The 19,551-nt window shown below is 46.3% G+C and overlaps 2 protein-coding genes across 7 annotated transcripts in view; one reads left to right on the plus strand and one right to left on the minus strand.

Annotated features, from left to right (window-relative positions):
* The window catches only part of LOC120908382 (ras-specific guanine nucleotide-releasing factor 2-like), a 53,851-nt gene extending 45,933 nt beyond the window's left edge, over window positions 1-7,918 (plus strand). For all 6 annotated transcript variants that reach the window (XM_040319314.1, XM_040319319.1, XM_040319320.1 and 3 more), the window contains one exon: window positions 4,219-7,918. The gene's annotated coding sequence lies outside the window, so the exon portion shown is untranslated. The remainder of the gene's footprint in view (window positions 1-4,218) is intronic.
* Window positions 7,919-13,713: 5,795 nt separating this feature from the next.
* The window catches only part of LOC120893933 (protein sidekick-1-like), a 47,789-nt gene continuing 41,951 nt past the window's right edge, over window positions 13,714-19,551 (minus strand). The window contains exon 5 of the mRNA XM_040296178.1: window positions 13,714-15,259. Coding sequence (XP_040152112.1) covers window positions 15,015-15,259 — 245 coding nt within the window. The 3' untranslated portion in view covers window positions 13,714-15,014. The remainder of the gene's footprint in view (window positions 15,260-19,551) is intronic.

Raw genomic sequence — 19,551 nt, forward strand, 5'->3', positions numbered from 1 at the left:
TAGGCCATTTCCAACTGCATCGTCAGCAAGAGCGAATGTAATGCTCTGGAAAAGGCTGGAATGAACTGAAATTTTATGGATAATTTCATGTGTAAGAGGGCAATATTACAGCTAATACAAGTAACGTATAGTTTAATAACAGAGCAATCATTTCATTGGTTCAGGGAATGCATGAACAAATATTACTTATTGTGTAAAATATTCCATCGACGTATTGTTTGTGAGTATGCATGTCTAGAACATAATTATCTCGGCTACAAGCTGCATTCCTTCAATGATCTTCTATTTGGCGTAACGTCCTACGCGGACATTCCGGCATATACAGGCTTTCGAGACTTAATTCATTACCACGCAGCCGGATAGTAACTCGTTGGTACGGGGGGACGGTCCATTGTAGGATTGAACCTAGACCTCGTGTCAGGCATGTTTCTGAGTCGATCGAGTGGTCACGTGGTCCTTCAAAAATCATTACCGGCCAATATAAAATTCCCACTGGGCAATGAGGGAGAGATGGAGGAGTGGTGGAGTGTATTTATTTTTTGCCATTTAAATTTGTCCACCAACTCAATCGCACACTTGCGCGAGCTGCTTGGCGGCTATCTCGAACCCTGAAAACCCATCACAACGACTTACAAAAACGATCGCCAGCGAGGGAAAATCGCATTGATTTGGAGCGTTGGTGAGCTCGTGAAAACCGGTTTTTGGCGATTTGGTAGTTCAAACTGTGCGCTGGGGAACATTGGCGTAAACGCGTGTAGCGTGAAGCGTATAGGTGTGTGTGTGTGTATCAGCCCGTTTGCGTTTGTGTGTGATTCGTTTTGTATCGCCTTGTCGTAAATCACGCACACCATGTACACCGGCACTTCGCGTCAGCACATGGATTCGAAAGAAAATTTAAAACACTATTATTTTGTCAAGCAAACAAACGCTTGAGAAGGACGGCAAATTCCAAGCTGCATTGATTGCAGTGCAGTGAAAAAGGAATTAATTTATGCCAGTTAGATGTGTATTTTAGTTGTGGTGAATTTATTCCAATGAATAACACAATCCATAATTTGGTAAGCATTCAATAATTTTGCTCTGTAACCCTGAAAAGAGTGAGGCTCTGCGCTTGCTTGAACAACAGATGCTTTCCTACTCTTTCATGCACGGGCAGTTCAGCTGATATTGCCGGTATGCGATAGTGTGCGTGAACTACGGAGCAACGATTGATCTGTGTTCGTCGCTGTCTCTGACTACACCACACACACTCATACTCATACAAACAGCAAGCATTTTGGTGGGCTTGTATTATTAAAGCTGGACAAATAATGATAAAACACATTTTCTATTGCCGTAAATATTATTTTCGTATTAAAATGTTGTTGATGTAGAGAAAATGATGGCAATTTCTGCCTATTTTAATCGATGTTGCGTTGGAAGTATAGAATATTTTACAAAAAAAACCGTAATTTAAAAATCTTAATTTCTTTTCTGATTCGATAAATGCAAAATATAGTTTTTTTTTTGTAATGCTGTATTCATTTTGTAACTCATTAAAATGTTTAAACCTGTTTTGTTAATGATTTTGTCTAATTTTAATACGAACGATAGCGACACATTGCATCGCTCTTTGCTAGGATAGAAACAAAGCTTATGCGTTTACTTCAGTCAAATACGTATTTTTATGAATATCGCGTTCATTTAGTGACATTATTTTATGATATTCCCTGGTAAAGGAATCGAAAAATAAGTGAAAATGTGCACAAAATTGAAAAGTGCGGCAAACGGTTGGCGTCCGTTAAACACCGGCAACGAGATGGTGTGTGTGAGAGACAGCGCACATGTCACGCATACTACCGCATAACGCACACAGCGAGCGAGGTGGAACATTTTTACCAGTCATTTCACTGCTGAAAGTGTTTAAAAATTCACAAGATAATAAAATATGTGGTGCTAATGGAAAGGGTCTACACGTTTGTACATTTCCTACCCTAATTTCAATCGTACCTGCTACTGGAGGGTCGCCGTGAAAGGGCAGATGTGTAGTGAGAGTGCGATAGTGTGTGTGAGAGAATGTGGTACCTGTCTGTGCAGTACAAAAAGAGGTGTCATTTCCGCAGAATTGTATCAGAAATCGTGTGTCTATCGTGGCGGCTGGTCGTGTAGGTTTTGCTGTCGCTGCCGCTGCTGTGTGCCGGTTGAAAGATGGCGACGGTGTGGTGCAGTGTGAATCCGGGTCGTCGTTCTGTCCGTAGTTGGTGAGCAAAGCGCTGGACGATCTTTACCGTGTGCTTGTTCTGTGCATTAATCGCGCGTGGAATGGAAAGCGAAGCCCATTTTCCACCTCACAAGGCGCTGAGCGGCCTGAAATTTCAACGCGTGGCTTCCTGTGTTGGCTCACACAAAATGGCGTCATCATGGGCGTATAGCATTCTGCGGACCAGCCCCGCCGACACGTGGTGAACACGAGACACATCGATTGGAAACGTCTCGAAGCTGACCTCTGACGAAGTGAGTATTGTGAATTCGTACGATTAAAATGCGTTTCTGTACTACAATGACCTAATATTGGTATTTTAATTATTTTTTCTAGAAAGTGCCGTTGGTGCTACTGGGCAACACACGCACCTTTCTCTCGGGAAGGCCTGTGCGAACGCGCTCGTCCTAACCTCACTTCTGGGATGGCCCGGTTGGGAAAATGCAGCCGGCTAGTGGCATCTGCAATCGGACCATCAACCAAACACTTTCCCATGGATCATCATCCCTCATCTCATCGACTGCTGTAGTGCTGTTGAAGGAATATTAAGGAGGAATTCCATATTAAGGCATCTTTCCACTCATCGGAGGTATGCCGCTGGGTTTGCGCTTGCTGTACACACCCTCACATCCTCACTGCTCGCTTACATGGGTGTGGTGTGACGAGGGGTGTGCTAGCTTCTGCGCATGCCCAGCCCTTCAGTCGAGACGTTTCGACCAACGCGTGGACGCACTTCTTCCCGATGTCGCCGCCGTGGATGTTGATCTAAGAGTTGGGGAGTTTTTTTTTACAACCACTTAAATTTCTTTCAAAAAAATTAATTAATATGCTTGCTCTGATACATAGAACGTAAAGGACGTCCCGTCCACACTCTTCAAACAACCACTAAAATTTCTCAATATTTTCTATACCCTAAATTTTTGCGGAACATGTCATCAAAGACCCGTAGGGTAATCTGATAGTTAAGGCTGGTATGCCTAATAGAGTAGATTTATTTTTATGAAAGTCATCATGAACTGAAGTAATTCGAACTACTTTGAAACCCACAAAACAACCACTTAAATTTCTTTCAAATTAAAACTCATATTTTCTGAAAAAACATCCATTTTCAACCGTCCAATGAAAGGACATACATTTAGTAGCCTAGCTGCTCATACATTAGCTACTCCTGAAGTAGCCACACTTAGGCCAAAGTCTTAGGCTTCAAATTGAGTAGTATAGCTGCTCTTTAATAGTAAGATTCAATTTAGTAGCTCTGCTACTCTTCTATGGTTGACCAGAGGTAGAAGATGTGATATTATCACTACGGAAATATTTTCTTGCGGTGATCTGAGATGGAGAAAGCAGGGAGATGTGTGAAATACATGTGTGTATTGTAAAACGAATGAGTGTTATAATTGTATCTATTTGAAAGAAAATCCATTTCCTTGCTTATGAAATCCTCTATGCAAATCCCTTATTATAAGATCGTAGCTAGGCCAACGAAGATACATCCCTTGGCGAGCCCCTTTTGGTATAATGCAGTGGCGCTTAAAGGTACGAACGTTTCGTTACCTCAAATCGCTGGAAAATCTGAGAAACTCCACCGGCCAAGCTAATTACATCACGCGCAGTATTTCGTCATTTTCCGAGCGTGGGGAAATTGTTAACTGCCTGTGCCCCAGCCGTGCAGCGAACAGAGTAATTATGACGCGCAGCGAACAGAGAAGTAATTATGCAAAGTAAATATTTAATTTTCAGTTCTCCAATTGACAAAAAAAAAACACAAAAAATGAACCCCGCGAGATGGGTAGGATCACGGGTGTTTTTCCCTGCGTGGGTGATTCTATTTAAGATAACACTTTCGTGCGGAGTTGTTGTCAGTTAGAAAAGCAGATTGACCAACATAAAATGCGTTTGTGATACGCGCCCTACGCATAGTGTATTTTCAAAAAACTAATTTGGATGGTTTATGTTTATTTCTTCTTCCTTTCTTTCAGAAACAATATCGTACCCGTCCAGACCGCGAGTTCCTCGTAGTTTGATGGCTATTTTTCACACCCAATCCTTCTACACACGCCTCGTACACGGGGAACTACAATTGAGTCCACCTGAACGGCCGAACAACCGAAGGTATCGTAATTGCTGTGTACAAAATCGCGGCTTTCATGTTGCACTAAAAGTATATATGGCACGCAGCAGCAGCAGAAGATGCATTTTATGACGATCATCAATCACGGTCAAACACAATACGGCGGGTCGGCGTTCATGCATCCTGCATGGAGTGATATACACACACAAAAAAAAACTCAAATTCGACTATCAGAGAGCACAGCAGTGCGGAAGGATTACATCAGTATTCAGATATACTACTACAGTAGAGCTTTTGTCTTATGATAGCCGCCACGTGGATCGGAAGAGGAACGTAACGTACAACGGAATCGAAGTACAAGCTGAGCTAGTGCCGACGATGATGATGAACTGTGGTGGCTAGTTAGTAGCGTGTGCCGCAAACGGCGACGGTGTAGTAGAATGCGTGCGCGCATGCGGTGAGTATATATTTATTGCGGAATTGACAAATCGAATATCCTTTAGCAGAAGAGAGCAAAGGGTGCCATAGAGAAGGGCATAGAAGGAAGATGTTAGCTTAGTAACTGGTAGGTCCCATTTCCCGGCCCAAATGCAACATAACAACATATGACAGTTATGAATGAACGAACGCGCAACGTGTTTGTTGTACGCACGGCAAAAGCTTGCGTGCGCAGCATCCGGTTAACCATTTAACAAGAGACAGTAGTAACAGACAAGTAACCGTTTAAACCGTACACAGTCACAATCCCGCTCTATGCAAACCGCAAATGTTCTGCCTTTACAATTAAAACTCCTTTTTCGAACGCGAACTTTTTCTCTCTATCTCTCTCTCTCTCTCGTTGCAATTGTAAGTGTTGTTGTAAGAAGCAGCAGGTTAGGGTGGAGTGAAAATCAAACGTATCGTACTTTTTCTGCTCTCTCTCTCTCATGAGAGCTAATAGAAAGTAAAACAATTCCTTACAACAGCAAAAATCCCCTTAAGATGTGTGACACACGCGCGCGTTAAGAAACACGGACAAAGAAGAAACAAATTTAACGTTAGAATATTACCATTTATTCATGTTATGCTGGTCATAACTTTCGCGCGTATCGATTAAACGGAAGCGGAATCGTAGCCAAAGAGTAGAGTGTATCGTTTTGTGACTCCCCCCCCCTCCCCCCCTCGTGTACCCAGTGTTTGGCCCAGTGCTAGGGGGCTAAAACCAACTAACAAACAAACAAACAAAACCTACCTATGAATGTTACTGTTGTGTGTGTGGTGCGAGAAACCGACCCACCAGAGGACGGAGGGGGTTTGGTCGAAGATTAATGAAACTATCAGAGAAGGGATTAAGCGAGCTTTTGCCAAATGTAAAGAAGGTTGCGCAGTGGTTTACGGTGAAGTGGAAGAACGGAAAGCGAAGGAAGTAGAAGAGATTCTTTATTCAATCACTAATTAAAATCAATGTTACATATCTCCTGCCCCGGGTTCGGAGAAGAGCGATGGTAGGTAGAGCGCGCTCGCTTCATCTTCGTGAGGCACGGTAGTCACCCTCCCCTTACCCCCTACATAAACATGCTCTCTCGCAGGAGACGGTGGGTGGTGGCCGCAATATAGCAAACTTATGCATCATCCTATCGGACGCAAGACGCAATCCTCCAGTCCCACGGTGAAAGTTGTGATAAACTATGCCCAAATTAACCAATCGCACCGGAAATGCTTGGGGCATCATCCTGTTGGGGACGGCGGTGTGGTGCTGGTGGTCGAGCGGGGTTAAATTAATTTGCCTAATGGAGTAGTAATCAAGAGGCCAGACGGCGACGGATATAGGATACATCAAGTTTCCCCCCTCCCCCCGCACACTCGCCGGCAGGCATCCATCGATCGACGGATCGGATCGGGATCGGATTTGCACTACTCTGCCCCGTCTCCTCTGTGGAAGGGGGCCAGGGGTCTACCGTGCTTTCTGCAGGGAAGAAAGTTCATTTGACGCGCGTGCTTTTGCCTTGCCGCACTTTCTCCCTCTCTTTAACAAAACAAAAAAACCCCCGAGGAAAATCGATTGTGATGTATCTATTGCGAAGTGGTCAGCGATGGCGATTGCGATTTTTCCACATTCTCACGAAGCTGGGAAATGGAGCTGATGTGGATAGAGCTGCTGGCCGCTTCGCACAACACACTGTTTCGTCCCTAGACGTTGCCTCTCCACCTGACTGATGATGATGATGATGATGATGATGGTTAAAAGTTAATCTTACATATTTATAGCAGCACTATGCATTCTCTTCCTCTCTCACTCCCCCTTCCTCCCCTCCTTACCCCTTTCCCCTTGTTCCATAAACTCTGATCTAAGCGGTAACCCCAGACCACCATACCGAACGGGGTTCGAGGGAGAATGAGAAGCGGTACAAGCTGTTCGCTGGTCCGCTTGTTAGGAAAGACGTTAGGAAAGGCACGGTAAAGCAAAGAACAGAATGTGTGTGTGTGTCCAGTGTGTCGAACTTTGTTTGTTGGATCTTGTTGCTCCCTTGCGGCAAGTGGATTGAGAGAAGGAGACCCCTTCGACAAGAAGAAGAAGAAGAAGAAGTGTTGGTAAAGAGGAGGTGTGACCCCTTTCACTGGTTGGAAGCGAAAATTGAATCCTATGCAAATACAATCGTTCATATATTTGGAGTATATATCAAGAAAGTTTAATAAAGTTTAATAACAACTACCTTATTATTATCGCAAGTCGCAAGTCGCCACGCCACGTCTTCTTTGGCGTCAATCTTAAGCTCAAAGTGGTGTGCGGAAGGAAAAAAGGGAAGGACAAAAACACACACAAAAAAAGCCACATCGGGAAATAAGGGTGGTTCCGGCGGCGAGTTTAGGGAGTGGGGTCGTACGCACAAATTAATTTTCTATCACATGTAGGGTATGATGCCATATGTGTATGTGTGTCCAGTATGATGTGTATGTGGCCGGAGTAAATCCATACACAAACCAACCAGACAGGTTGAAGGAAAGAAAGAATAATGTTGAAAAATAACCATCAATAGTGCAAAGAATGTGAGTCATAGAGTAAGGGCTTTTACTTTGTAACGGTCTCTTCTGGTATTTTACTCAAAAAACCGGCTCAATCACACGGTTCAAATAGCGCGTCAAGATTAAAATTGCTTCACTTGCGCTTGTAAAATCCAGAGCGCGAAGGTATTGAAAGTGTTAACAAGAAGAAAGCACAAGTACAATTTCAAATGAACGATCCAATTAAAAGCTCGATAAAGTTTACGTTGCAAATACAGTTTCAATCAGGCCAGTAAGCCACACAGAAGAAGAGCAGAAGAAGGGAGGATACATAAGCAAGCATTCAGAATGCAGGAAATTGTGAGCAATTGTGTTGTTCTTCAGCAACGGCTCAGGAATTCTGAACGTACTGTAAACCAAGCACGGAAGAAAGGAAGACGTTTTAACTGCCCACATGTAGAGAGAGAACCCGCAAACTCATCTCTTTTGTAGCATCATCCTCCCGTGTGTATGGCACGTGGTGAAAATAAACCCCTGTTCCCGAAGGTGGCGGACTATTTTTTGCAGTGTGTAGATCGCGCGCGCGTTGGAAAAGACAAGTACATGAGCATAAAAGCGATTGTGGACGTGTTGCGTTTGAATGTGCGTTTGCTCAAGGAAAGAAAACGAACGAACGAATCCGCTTTCTTCCATGTTGGTGGTAAGTATTGCATGTTTTTTTTGTTCCTTTTTCTTTCGTTACACCGCATTTACTTTTCACGTGTTTGTTGTTTTTCAGTTTTCGGGATGCATTCTTTCGGCAAACATTTATTTGATATGCAATGTTTCTTGATGTGCTGTACCGCGGAACCCCGAAAGATGGATTGTGAAACCAAAAGAGGCCTGCCAGGAGTTGGGCGGATGGGGTGCGGTGGTGGTGGTTGAAAATTCGGGGAAGCCATTTCGGGAGCCACGGCTCGTGGTTGTGGCGGGCAAGCGACTGACGCTGCTGGGCGAGTAAAGTTTTCGCGTTCCATTAACTGATTACTGTTAAGCTTCCTTGAGGCTTATCGCGCGGGCAGGACGGGGGAATTTCACGGTTAGGTTTAATCTCTTCCAAGCAACAAAGCCGGGGACGCACAAAGCACAAACCGGTAGAGCGGTTTCGGATTCTGGTGAAAATGAGCCTTCCGAAAAGAACGAGACGAACCACCTCGTCCGAACGAAGACGGAAAAACGAGGCCTCGCGTTGATGTTTTATGGTATCTTTTTTAAACACCAACCAACCTCGGGGCCGCCACCGCCGCCGCCGCCGCCACCCATGCACGAGCAAACATGGCAAACCAAATAAACAGGAATTGCATCCTGTAAACGCCACTTTCTCCGTTGGTGGTGGTGCTGTTGTACACTTTTTCCTGTTTGAGATGGCAACGCTTTTGCTCGACGTTCGCCTGAAACTCGCACGGAATGCAGAAGAACGCAGGAAGGCTTTTGCTGACCAGCTGTAGGGTTGCAGTCGCCGCGTACCTTGACAGCGCGCCCCGTCCAGAGGGTGGGCAGCTTACTTTTTTCATGCTAAGAAGCCCTTGAAACAACCTTGTACCTTGCTAGGCGAGATGCAATGGGACCGTTTGCTGCTGTAACCATGGCAACGGGGAGCCAGAGCAGCCAGAGACATCTAGAGTGACCTGTCAACACATTCATTCCCGTTTTAAGTGTCATTTACCTCGGGCGTTCGTTGGTCCCACGGTGTACACCGTCGTCGTCCTACCATTGGTGGTGCTGCTGCTAAATTCCTACACGGCATCATTAATTCTCCTTCAGGATAATTGCAATCGTAAGCTACATAAAGTTCGTTTGGATTTTGTGCAAGTCTGCCATTTTACAGGTACGTACACAGAGAAGCACCACATGCTTTTATAAGGTTGTTTTTTTTGCATCGCTTTTGCTCCTTTTTGCCGCACCTTTCTAAATGGTCGTTTGTCCCCGGCGAGAGGACGGCAGACCGTAACATGGACAAACCGAAAGGATCCATTGCTGGCGCTCGTACTTTTGGAAAATGTTTTCCTTTGTATCCGTGTCTGTGTGTTTGTGTGTAATGCAGCTCGTTTGCTGGGTGAGCAAATGAGCAAAAGCGGTCGCTAATCAAACAGACCGACTCTATTTGTGTTTCTTCAAACGAAAACGAAACGGGTCGAGGTCGAAACCAGTGAGGCTTATGGAGTTTTTTGTTGTTGTGTGTGTAGTTGCTGTTGGTTTTACTCGACAGCACCCCGCGCTTCCAGATAAATCATGTCGTTTTAAACTGTTTTGAATAAATTTACCCCCACCCAGCCCCTAGTACGCCGGGTTGTGTTTCTTTTAACCCGGCTGCATCTTGCCGCGTGCATACTGCACTTGCGAGTTTGAAATTAGATTTTTAGCTTGCAGATGGGCTCCTCTCTCTCTCTGTTTCTCTCTCTATCTCACACACACACACGCGCGTACAATGGTCATCGGAAGGTACGGTGACCGGTCTAATGGAGAGCCACGGCGCGCGGCGGTTTGGCAAACTAACGGCTTGACAAAAGGACATGGGCGGGCCGTTTGCTGTAAGAACGTCCCGGTGCTCCGTGAAGGAACGTGGGTAAAACGATTAAATTTTTAATTGCTTCATACATCATCTTGATGAATGATTTTGGTGTTTTGGTTTGCTGCGCGCGCGCTCGCTGTCTGTTGTTGGTTCCTCCGTTGGTTGGTTTGTCCCGTTCGCGTTGTGTGGCGTAGCCGGTAGAACTCAAACGGTGGGATTTTTTGCTGTTGTTGTTGTTGCTTTCGTCGGTGCGGACAACCGGACAGACGGGCGGACGGAGAAATAACAACGTTATTATCAAGATTGTACAGCCAAAAGTAGCAAATCATACACAATTTGTGTTTATTTGGTGTTCTCGATAAGGTGTCCAAAATATGTGCCGCACCGAGTTGGGAGTTGGGTTTGGTATTGTTTTCTGTTCTCTTTCTCCCAATGCCAAATCCAAAACGCAAATCGTACTTTCGACATGGGAAATGAATTATTACAGCGTATTTTGGTTTTGCAAACATTCTAGCGATTTGTTACTCTAACCGTTCGGCTCAACCAACCCTCTCGGGGTGACCCAGTTGCGGCCAAAAATTCCGTGGGGTGGTAAAGAAGTAACGTTAAAATGCAGAACGATGTAAAACGGCAAATGCACATTATATGCAACATTAAGTTGTCGCTATGTTTTTAAACTTCTCTAATTGGCTCTAACGGGATTAATAAAAACGACTTCAATTACGCTGTAATTTCGCCTCGGTTTAATTGAGAAACTTTAAGCTTTTTGCGAAAAGCGCACCCCGCTCGCAATCAGAACCCACATTTGAATTAATCGAATTGAATCGGTTAATTATATTACGCTGTTTCGAGTGCACTGCAATTGACGTTTTTGCAAATATGTAGCTACGTATGCAGCAGTCTGATTTCTGCAAAAACTCATCCGATGGGGGTTGCTGTTGGGCTGACACCGTGACTAATGTCGGTAATACGCATCAGGCGGTAGTGCGTACGTGTGGCGTGTTTGTGTGTCTGTTGGAATTTCCACGCACTAGCTCATCAACGTGTGTGTGGCTGGAAGTCTAACATTCAGCAGACGGGAATGCATCTAATTAATTATTACACTAACTCCGGAGTGGAGTGGCCTCATTCTCATCAGTATGCTGGTATCAAATAAAACAGGGAAGTGTGTCATCAACTGTGATGGGATTGAATTGGAATTGTTTTAGCGCTGATTAAGTGAGATTTTGACTTGCTTTCGAAGGGCCGTACAGGGAGGACCGTCGCTTTCGGGTTATAAACCCATTCCGTTTGCAGGAGAACAAGCGAGCGATGATCAATAGTCATAAAACATTGAAAAACACGCGATATGTCTCCTAATTGGTGGGCAAAACTAACCCCCATGTCGCCCTCCGCATGGTGTAGAAAAACAAAACAAGGCACATAAATAGTTTTGGCCAGCTATTCAGAAAGACTCGTGTGGCAATTTCAATGAGGTAGTTGTGGAATCACCGTCCTCGTTTCCCTCACACCGAGCAATGAAATGAAAAGGCCAAATATACTAAATTATTCCATCATCATTATCCATCTCCCTGCTCGCGCCACGCTTTAGCTGATTCGGGCCGGGTGTCGTGTGCACAATCATGTTTGGCACGGTGGAATAAATGTTCATTAATATTACCAATAATTTATTTGCCCGCCAACATAATTATTTTAATTCCACTCCCCTTGCTAGTCCAACAGGTCTGCCGGGTGAGTGTCATCATTGGCTTGGGGGCTACATGGTACAGGTGTTCCGTTTGTCCGGGTGGAATATAGAAAAGGGAATCGTTGTTTTTTATACAACATTTTGAAACTATTTTTAAAACTTTTACTATTTAATACGTTTAACCATCGTTTGAATCAATGCAGCCTACCACAACCACTCACTGTCGCTTGGGCTGATGCATTCGTTATTTAGCCGGGTTAACATCGACATCATGAGCCGAGGCCAACTCCATCCAGAATCAGCTACGATTACTGTTTCATTGCACCATGAATAACGTATTCGTATCACTCTCCGCCTCTCTCTCTGTGTGTGTGTGGTTGGGCTGAGTGTGGCGAAAACAAGACCACGGAAGGACGTGCATCAAAGTGCAATCGGAAATCGGCCACCCAACGCGCAACCTAATTGCAGTGGTCACGGCGGTGGAGATGATGGTGGTCCATCCAACACCCCGAAACCCCACCCCATTTCCACCCGGCGAAAGGATAGTGTGGGCGCGTGTGTCGCGGTATCACTTTCGTGCCACCAGTGCTGGTCGTAATCCGATGACGAGAGAGAGCCCACCCTCCACCCCAAGGATTGGCATTCGAAAATGAACATCAAATTAGCTTGTTACGAATTTAATTCGGTTGTTACCTTTTCCGTGCATACGCCTCACCGAACGCCTCTTCATTGAGTTCCAACAGGAAGGCCGAGAAGAAGGCATGTGGTGTTTGGGAATTGGGAAAATTTCAATTTCTGCTGGCATAATTTATGCATACGGGGAGGGCGGGCGCTCATGCAGCGGAGCTTTCGGAACTGATTGCTCTGGTCGCTTGGTTTGCTTTTGTTTTTCTTGCCCACCTGTGCTCTCATAGATGTGTTGTACTATTTGTTGTTTTATGGGGGCACAAGGGGGGGCATAATCCTCTACTCCCCGAAGTGTACGCCACGGTCATTAGGGAGGACCGGTGTACCATTGGAGTCGAAATTCGATAATTTCCAGGCAATGGAAATACCAGGTTCTGCATTGCATAGCAGAGCGAATGAGGGTGGACCGGTTCCCAGTGCTCATGGAATAATTGTAATAATTTGCATTAATCGTTAGGAAGTACATGTGCACATTGACCCACCGATTCGTGCGGTGGCTTTCGCTGGGTGTAATGAAGACCGCGGGCTTACTGTGCTTAATCCCCGCTGATCAAAGCGGAACGAACTACATTTCACATTATGCCCGGCTAATCACGGGGACCCGGCCAATACACACAGAGGCCAGCACAATCGATCGTTGAGGGAGAGGCGGCGAAGCGCCAGAACTTATCGATTCATTACACTCGGTTCGGTTAGTTTGGTTGTTCGTGGGCTTACACCTGGCGGTAGCCAATGCGGGGATAATCTGTTCGATTAGCTGAGCAGGAATCAGTGTTTCACTTAACCTCGAAGACTTTTCCTGGAAGGGTTTGTTTTGAATTGAACGATTATTGCACTGTTTTGCAATCCCACCCCAGTAAGATGCAAAGGAATGAGTTTGCAGAAACGATATGGGAAATTCACAGGACAATCACACCTATTACAATACTAAGAAATGTCTTTTTAGCCAGGATCTGTTTCAAAACTGATGAAGGCCTTTTAATTTTGCTGGAAAGATACTTAACACCAACATTAGTTTTGATGGCCTGAAAAGGGACCTAAGTGATCTAATTGTAGTGGCATTGAATTTGGTCACTGGGATAGTCAAATTGATTGAAGTCAAACTGTTAAGTCCATTACCGGCTGTAAGCTACTACAAATATTTCTGCATTAAATCGCATGATCGTTTACTACCTTGTTGGTACGTTGTTACTGACTCATACCTACCTGCACAAGCAACAAACGAACCAATTTATTCATCGCTGCCCTTCGCTGTACCGCTTGCGCTTTGTTTGATGTACACAGATTCCTTTACCAACATGCGATGGATATTGTGTAAAGAAGTTAATTGGAATTGCAGACTTTCAAAGAAGAACCCACTTACCTGTTATCTCACTCGCATCGCAATCCCTCTCGCCACTTTCTTTCTTTCGGCACGTGTGTAGCAGCAGAGGAGCCACAAATGGAGTTCTGTACTCGACAGTACAAACAAAAGGTCGTAACAAGAAAAGAAAGCGTTACCGTAACCGCTCCGAGATTCGTAGAAAAGAAATCATCAATTTATTTGAGTCTATGCAACATCATTACGTACAGTAAAATCGTATATATGTATTGCACAAAGATGACGCACGGTGAGAGTGTCTGTTTGAATTGGTGGTGGTGGTGGTGGTGGTGATGGAAAGTGAAGATCCTGTAGAATGCCAGAGACGCCTCTGACGGCGCTTTGTGCTTCAGCGGGAAGACTGTGGCGAAGCTGGTGAAACGAAAACCTCACGATGAATGTTACTGTCCGGTTGTGTTTTTGTGTCCTTAAAGCGTCATCCGGCGAACGAACAAGAAGGGTGGATGGATGGTTGGGGGGACAAAATGATAACATTACCACTTTTAACGCTAGAGACCACCCATTCATTTGATTCGCCTTTGAAACGAATCACGTGAAGGGGTGTTTTGCTTTGGATTGGGGAAGAGGGAGTTTTCAGCTAATGATAACAAGTCTTATACGCTATGCTCGGTACCTCGAACCTCAACGCACCTCCAAGCTACTGTTTCATACATCTTTCTTCGCTTTGACGCTAATGCCGTGACGTACATCCGTTTTGCGCTCAAACACTGGACAGCCATTGTATTTACATTGTGGGGATTGTATTGTGTCCCGATGGCTTCCATTTTCCCGGCCACTGTCCGCGGTACGGTCGAAGGTGAGAGAGCAGGTTAATGAGATGTGGTAGCGGTGTATGTGTGTGCGGTGGAACAGGTGTCTTTGGCATAGTAGGCTGCGGTGTCCTTGTGATCTGTCTGGTTGCTATGCAAAGAGCTCGGTAACATGCAAGATGCATGGCGCGTCGATGCTGGCTGCGTTCCATTACGGTTCGTATGTGTGAGTGTGTGTGTGTTTGGGCTTTGTAATTGTAACGGCTAATGGATTATTTACATTTGCAATCGGAGTTTGGAATTGGTTTGAGATGACTGCATTCCGGTGCCTTGTGTATCGTTACAGCTGGGGCATGTTTGATGGGTTGGCAACGCAAACGGATCCGATCCGATTACTGCGAAATGGGTCACAGACCTGCTGCCAAGTTGCTGCACCGCTCGGTTACTGTTTGGTGGTTTCGGGGAGGACACTTTGCTGACATTGAACAACGTTTGCCACTCGCCATACTGCTTTTCTTAGGACTAGATTTCTTCTAACTATAAATGTACACATGATATCCATTCCGGATGGGGCCAGACTGCTTCATCCTGCTGGCCGACTGCCGCTGTCGCCCGACAAACATTGGAGTGCGTCTCCACATCACGGCGAGGGTTTTTACGCCGTAAATCACCTGCCGGAGCCACCGAGCGGGCTGCTGATCGATTTTACCAGCCAGCACAGCCCGGTCGACGCTAATGATAATATTAAATTTTTACTCCCGCCCAGGTAGGCCAACCATCGGTCGAGCGGCCCGTGGCCGCGGTGGCTAAAGCTGCGATTATTTATTAAAACGCTATTAGCGCTACTGTTGCCGTGCTGCATTGCGGCTGGCTGCTCTCCATTGATGACGTGCACCACAACGCTGGCGGAGTCTGCGGGGAGAGGGAGAGAAACAGAGAGTGTGAGAGAGTGAGAGAGAGAGAGAGACTATTGGTTAATATTGTGCAGGAGGTTAGGCATTTGTTCGAGCAAATGAACCGTTGTTAATAACTCATCAAACCTTGCTGGTGAAGCGGGGTCAATTTGGTGGGATTAGCAGAGCGGCCGATCCTGCCCTGGCCTGGCCACTGACGCCTCCAACACCCTAACTATGATTCAAACTTAAAGCCTCCATGCATGCATGGTGGCAAGTAATTCGGGGAGTGTAAATTGGTTGACAAATCGCTCGATCGCTCGGCTGGAATTGAATTTTAATCAGCATTCAGGCGCTGGCTGCGGTGTGCAGGAAGGAGGAATGCTGTATAAAATTCATTACTCATTATTGCCCGGCCCCGGGCGAGGGAAGTGGAGGCCCCGCCAGTTTGATGCAAATCACAACTAGCGGTGCGATTTATGCCACATTATCATACTAATTGTTATCGGACTTAACATTCGATGTTCGGTCGTCAGATTAAATGGCAAAACATGGGATTGGTTGGTGGCCGTCGGCGTTCCCTTTGGCCGATCCGGATCAGGATAGTGGTAATTTAATCACACACACACACACACATACAGAGAAAGAAAGAAAAAAAGTGATACGCAAATGCATTCAGGCCTTGGCTGTGCAACACTTGCCTCGGGGTGCTGCGAAAAACGACTCATCAAGTTGGGTGTGGAAGAAAAAATAGGGCACAAGACTCCATTTGGGCTCCATTTGTCGAGCGGTTCGCATCGAAAGTAGCAGCAGCAGAGAAGGAGCATCGTGAGCAAGTGTTTTATTCATGAGCTTGAAATTCAAATGCACTGTGCTGGAAAGGCAAATAGAAGAAGGACAGTTGCAGCAGTCTTTTTTCTGCGCGCGTGTATGTGTGTGTAAGTGAGTGCTTTTCTTGCCCTTGCCATCTTCCTCGACGACAGGATATTTACATTTGCATCCGTTCATCGGCAATTTAGGATCGGATGAGTTTATTTGCTCGAGCGAAACTGGAGGCCAGCAGCAGCAGTTCGACTGGTTTTTTGTCGGAATCCACACACCAAAAAAAAGGATGTAGCAAACACAATGTAGAAGGGATACACACACACATACACGCGGAGTAAATGCGCATCGGACAAATCACCGTCGGCACATTGGGCACGCACCATTTCCATTTCGAGGCAAGATGCAAAACCGATTAAAAAAAAAAAACCGGACCAATCCCTCCCGCCTGGGGACAGCACACTGATTGCGAAATGATCCGGTGGGTGTGTGTGTGTGTGTGTAGTAGCGAGGGTTTATGGTGATGCCAGCTGACACGCACAATTTTTTTTGGTTTTTAGCTCAAAGAGCTACAGCAGAAAACGGCAAAATGGATCCTTTCGGTTGGAGCTGAGTAAAATGGGGGAGCAAAAAGTGGAGCGAAATAAAAACAAAAGGGAACGCTGCCCAGTGTGCCCTTTAAAAGTCCATTACTATTCTCGCACCCAATGCCCGGTGGGATTATAAAGGTGCATTGGGTCGGTCTTGGGTCGGTTATAGAACTGTGGACTGTGGGTTTGGACCTGGATTCTGTTTTTTTTTTGTCGCTGGTTGCTCTCTATGTCTGTGATCCCTCACAAAAATATGTTTTCTTGCATACTGAGTGGGGAAAAAATGATTAAACTCCTTAAAATAAGATAGATAAGGTAGTGGCGTTGTTTTTTTCATGCGCTGTTACGCTTGTCGCTGGTGCTTTGGGGTTAGTGGGCAAAAAAGAGGGTCACCTTTTATGCATAATGAAACAACAGAGCCTTTGAACCGACACCCTTGACGGTGGTGGTGGTTAATGCTCTTGTTTGCTTGCTTGCTTGCGGGAGAAGATTTCATACACTGATCAGGTATTTTTCTTCGCCAAATTACAGGTGTTTGGTAAACGAAACAGCTTCCCTTCGGGCCGTGGTTGGTAGAGCAACGGCTTTGAACTAGGGCGTCACGAGGGCCTGTTTAGCAAGAATTGGTTCACACCACGTTTTAGCCGAGAGTTAGACGCAATTAGATAAGCTAATTGTGCTGAAAGAGACACTCTTGGCGGTGCCTTAAAATCATTTGAACGAAGAAGGCGCCAGCAGGGCCAGTAGTGTCTCTAGCTTCCCCCCCCCCCTAGCAGCCCCCAAACAGTAATGGCAAATGCTGCCATTTTCATGATCCACCAACCCATATTCATACGAATCGGCTCATTTCGCTTATCAATTTCATTTTCATTTCGTTTCATTTACATTCTAATTAGCTGCTTCGGTTCGGCGCTGTTCCTATGCTGCCCGGGGGCCGTACCCGGTGTCCGGTGTCGACATGTATGTGCCCTGCCCCCCTTGCATGCATTTCACAACCGCTTCCTCCTCCCTCGAACGTTCGTAGTGCACGTTTCTTGATGCAAAACAACTCGAGCGTATTTGCGAAACGATTCCATTTTCCCACCCAGTGGGCACTGTGGGCATGGTCCCTGCGAGCGGGGCAAATAAACGCAAAAATTGGCCACCTTTTATCTGGTGCGCGGTGGTGTGCCTTTTTTTCCGCACCCTTAATTATTCCACGTCGGCACGAGACCATTGGCGAGACCGAGCTCCGAGGCGTGATGGAGGTTAGTTTACCCCTTTTTTTTGCTTGCTGCTGATGGCAAACCGGGGCGGCAGAGTGGGCACGTGGCACAGCATCCCTTCGCAATTGTCACTGCGGTCGTACACGTCGTCGAGTGCTGCTTCTTCATGATCACCTTCGGGTTTTGGGAGGGGGGAGCATCAAGCATAGCATCAAGCAACTACAGGAAGATTCTTAGGGAGTTGTGCGTTTTTTTTCGCTTCTCTCATAGCGCTACACAACGGAATCGCGGAACCATCCCTTGCGAAGATCCATAGAGAGGGCGGGAGAGAGTGAGGGAAACAGAAATGGGAAGGGAAAGATGCGAGGGAATTAATATTCATCGTTTATACTCCAGTTTTAAATTAAACATTCTACAGAACGTGACACTCGGCACTTTGTGCGCCGTGTGTCCAACGATTGCGTACGTGGGAACGTGCGTCCATCGTGGGCACCCGTTGCTCCCAATCCTCCCCTCTCTCCGGCACTTGGAGCAGCGTTTGAGTGTGTGTGTGTGTGTAAATGTACTCAGTGCCTCGGGAAGGAGTGATATGAATAATGAAAGCTGATAGTACTGCGCCGTTCCGGGTCAACTGATGCGATGGGCCTGTTTCACCAGGTGTGGCACAGCGATGGCCCCCGGCAGCATCCCCCGTCGCTTCCAACGGCGCAGCTTGGACACTCTCGCCAGCATCCAGCAGTGTAGCGAAAAGGAGCGAAAATAAAAGCGCTCGCTCGCTTTTTGTGTGATCTTGCTTTTTTGTTTCGTCCGGTCGGGACGCTTGCAGGCGAAAGTATCGCATGTCACGATGACGCGAACCGGCTGCAGGTGTCGTTTGCGAAGGCTGGCGGAACACCCCCAACCCCCCACCAGCCAGAGCAAACATTGCAAACCGAGGCTGGAGCCGCTGGAATGCAGCGCACATGGTTCCCAGAAAGCGGTCGTAACAGGGACGAACGAACGAACAAAACGAGAGGGAAAAAAAGTACGAAAGTAACACACTTGAATGCCGGCAGTGTGGCCAGCCAGCCTCAGGGACACGAGCAAACAGAGCGAACCTGATAGCACGCGGGAACAAATTCGTACCAGAACCAGGGCGGGGCAGAGCCTTTCCTTTGCACAACACTCCGATAAGGGGCGATGGGCAGGGAGGGAGGGCACGATGAAGAAGGGCCACAATCTGGAACGTTCAGGGCCTTTCCCGCAAGGCTTTTATCTTTTTAGTCTGTTCTGTTCTTTTGCATCGTGTGTGCAACGCTTTGCATGGATCTGCTTTCTCCGGAGGCTTTGGGCTTACTGAAATATGTGTCTGTGTTTGTGTATGTGTGTATGTGGTTGTGAGTGTGTGCGTATCATTTGAATAACCACCACCGGGAGGCACTCCGGTTCTCATGGCTCGCGTTCTTCTCGTCCGGGAATATCCTGCCACACCTCCCCGCGCAAGACCACACATTTTGCTCTACCTACGTGCAGGGAGGTCGTCGGGAAGGCCCTTGGTCCAGATTGGATTGGAAGGTCCTTGGACACAGCAGTGGATGCCGAATATTCCACCACACGTTTCACTAATATTTCAGGCTTTAGAATGAGCGCCAGTAATGATCTTTTGTTCCGCGAAAGATCCGCCGGAAGTGTGCCTTTCTTTGCACCTAACACCA

This window comes from Anopheles arabiensis, chromosome 2 (assembly GCF_016920715.1).
Source record: "Anopheles arabiensis isolate DONGOLA chromosome 2, AaraD3, whole genome shotgun sequence".
Lineage (NCBI taxonomy): Eukaryota > Metazoa > Arthropoda > Insecta > Diptera > Culicidae > Anopheles > Anopheles arabiensis.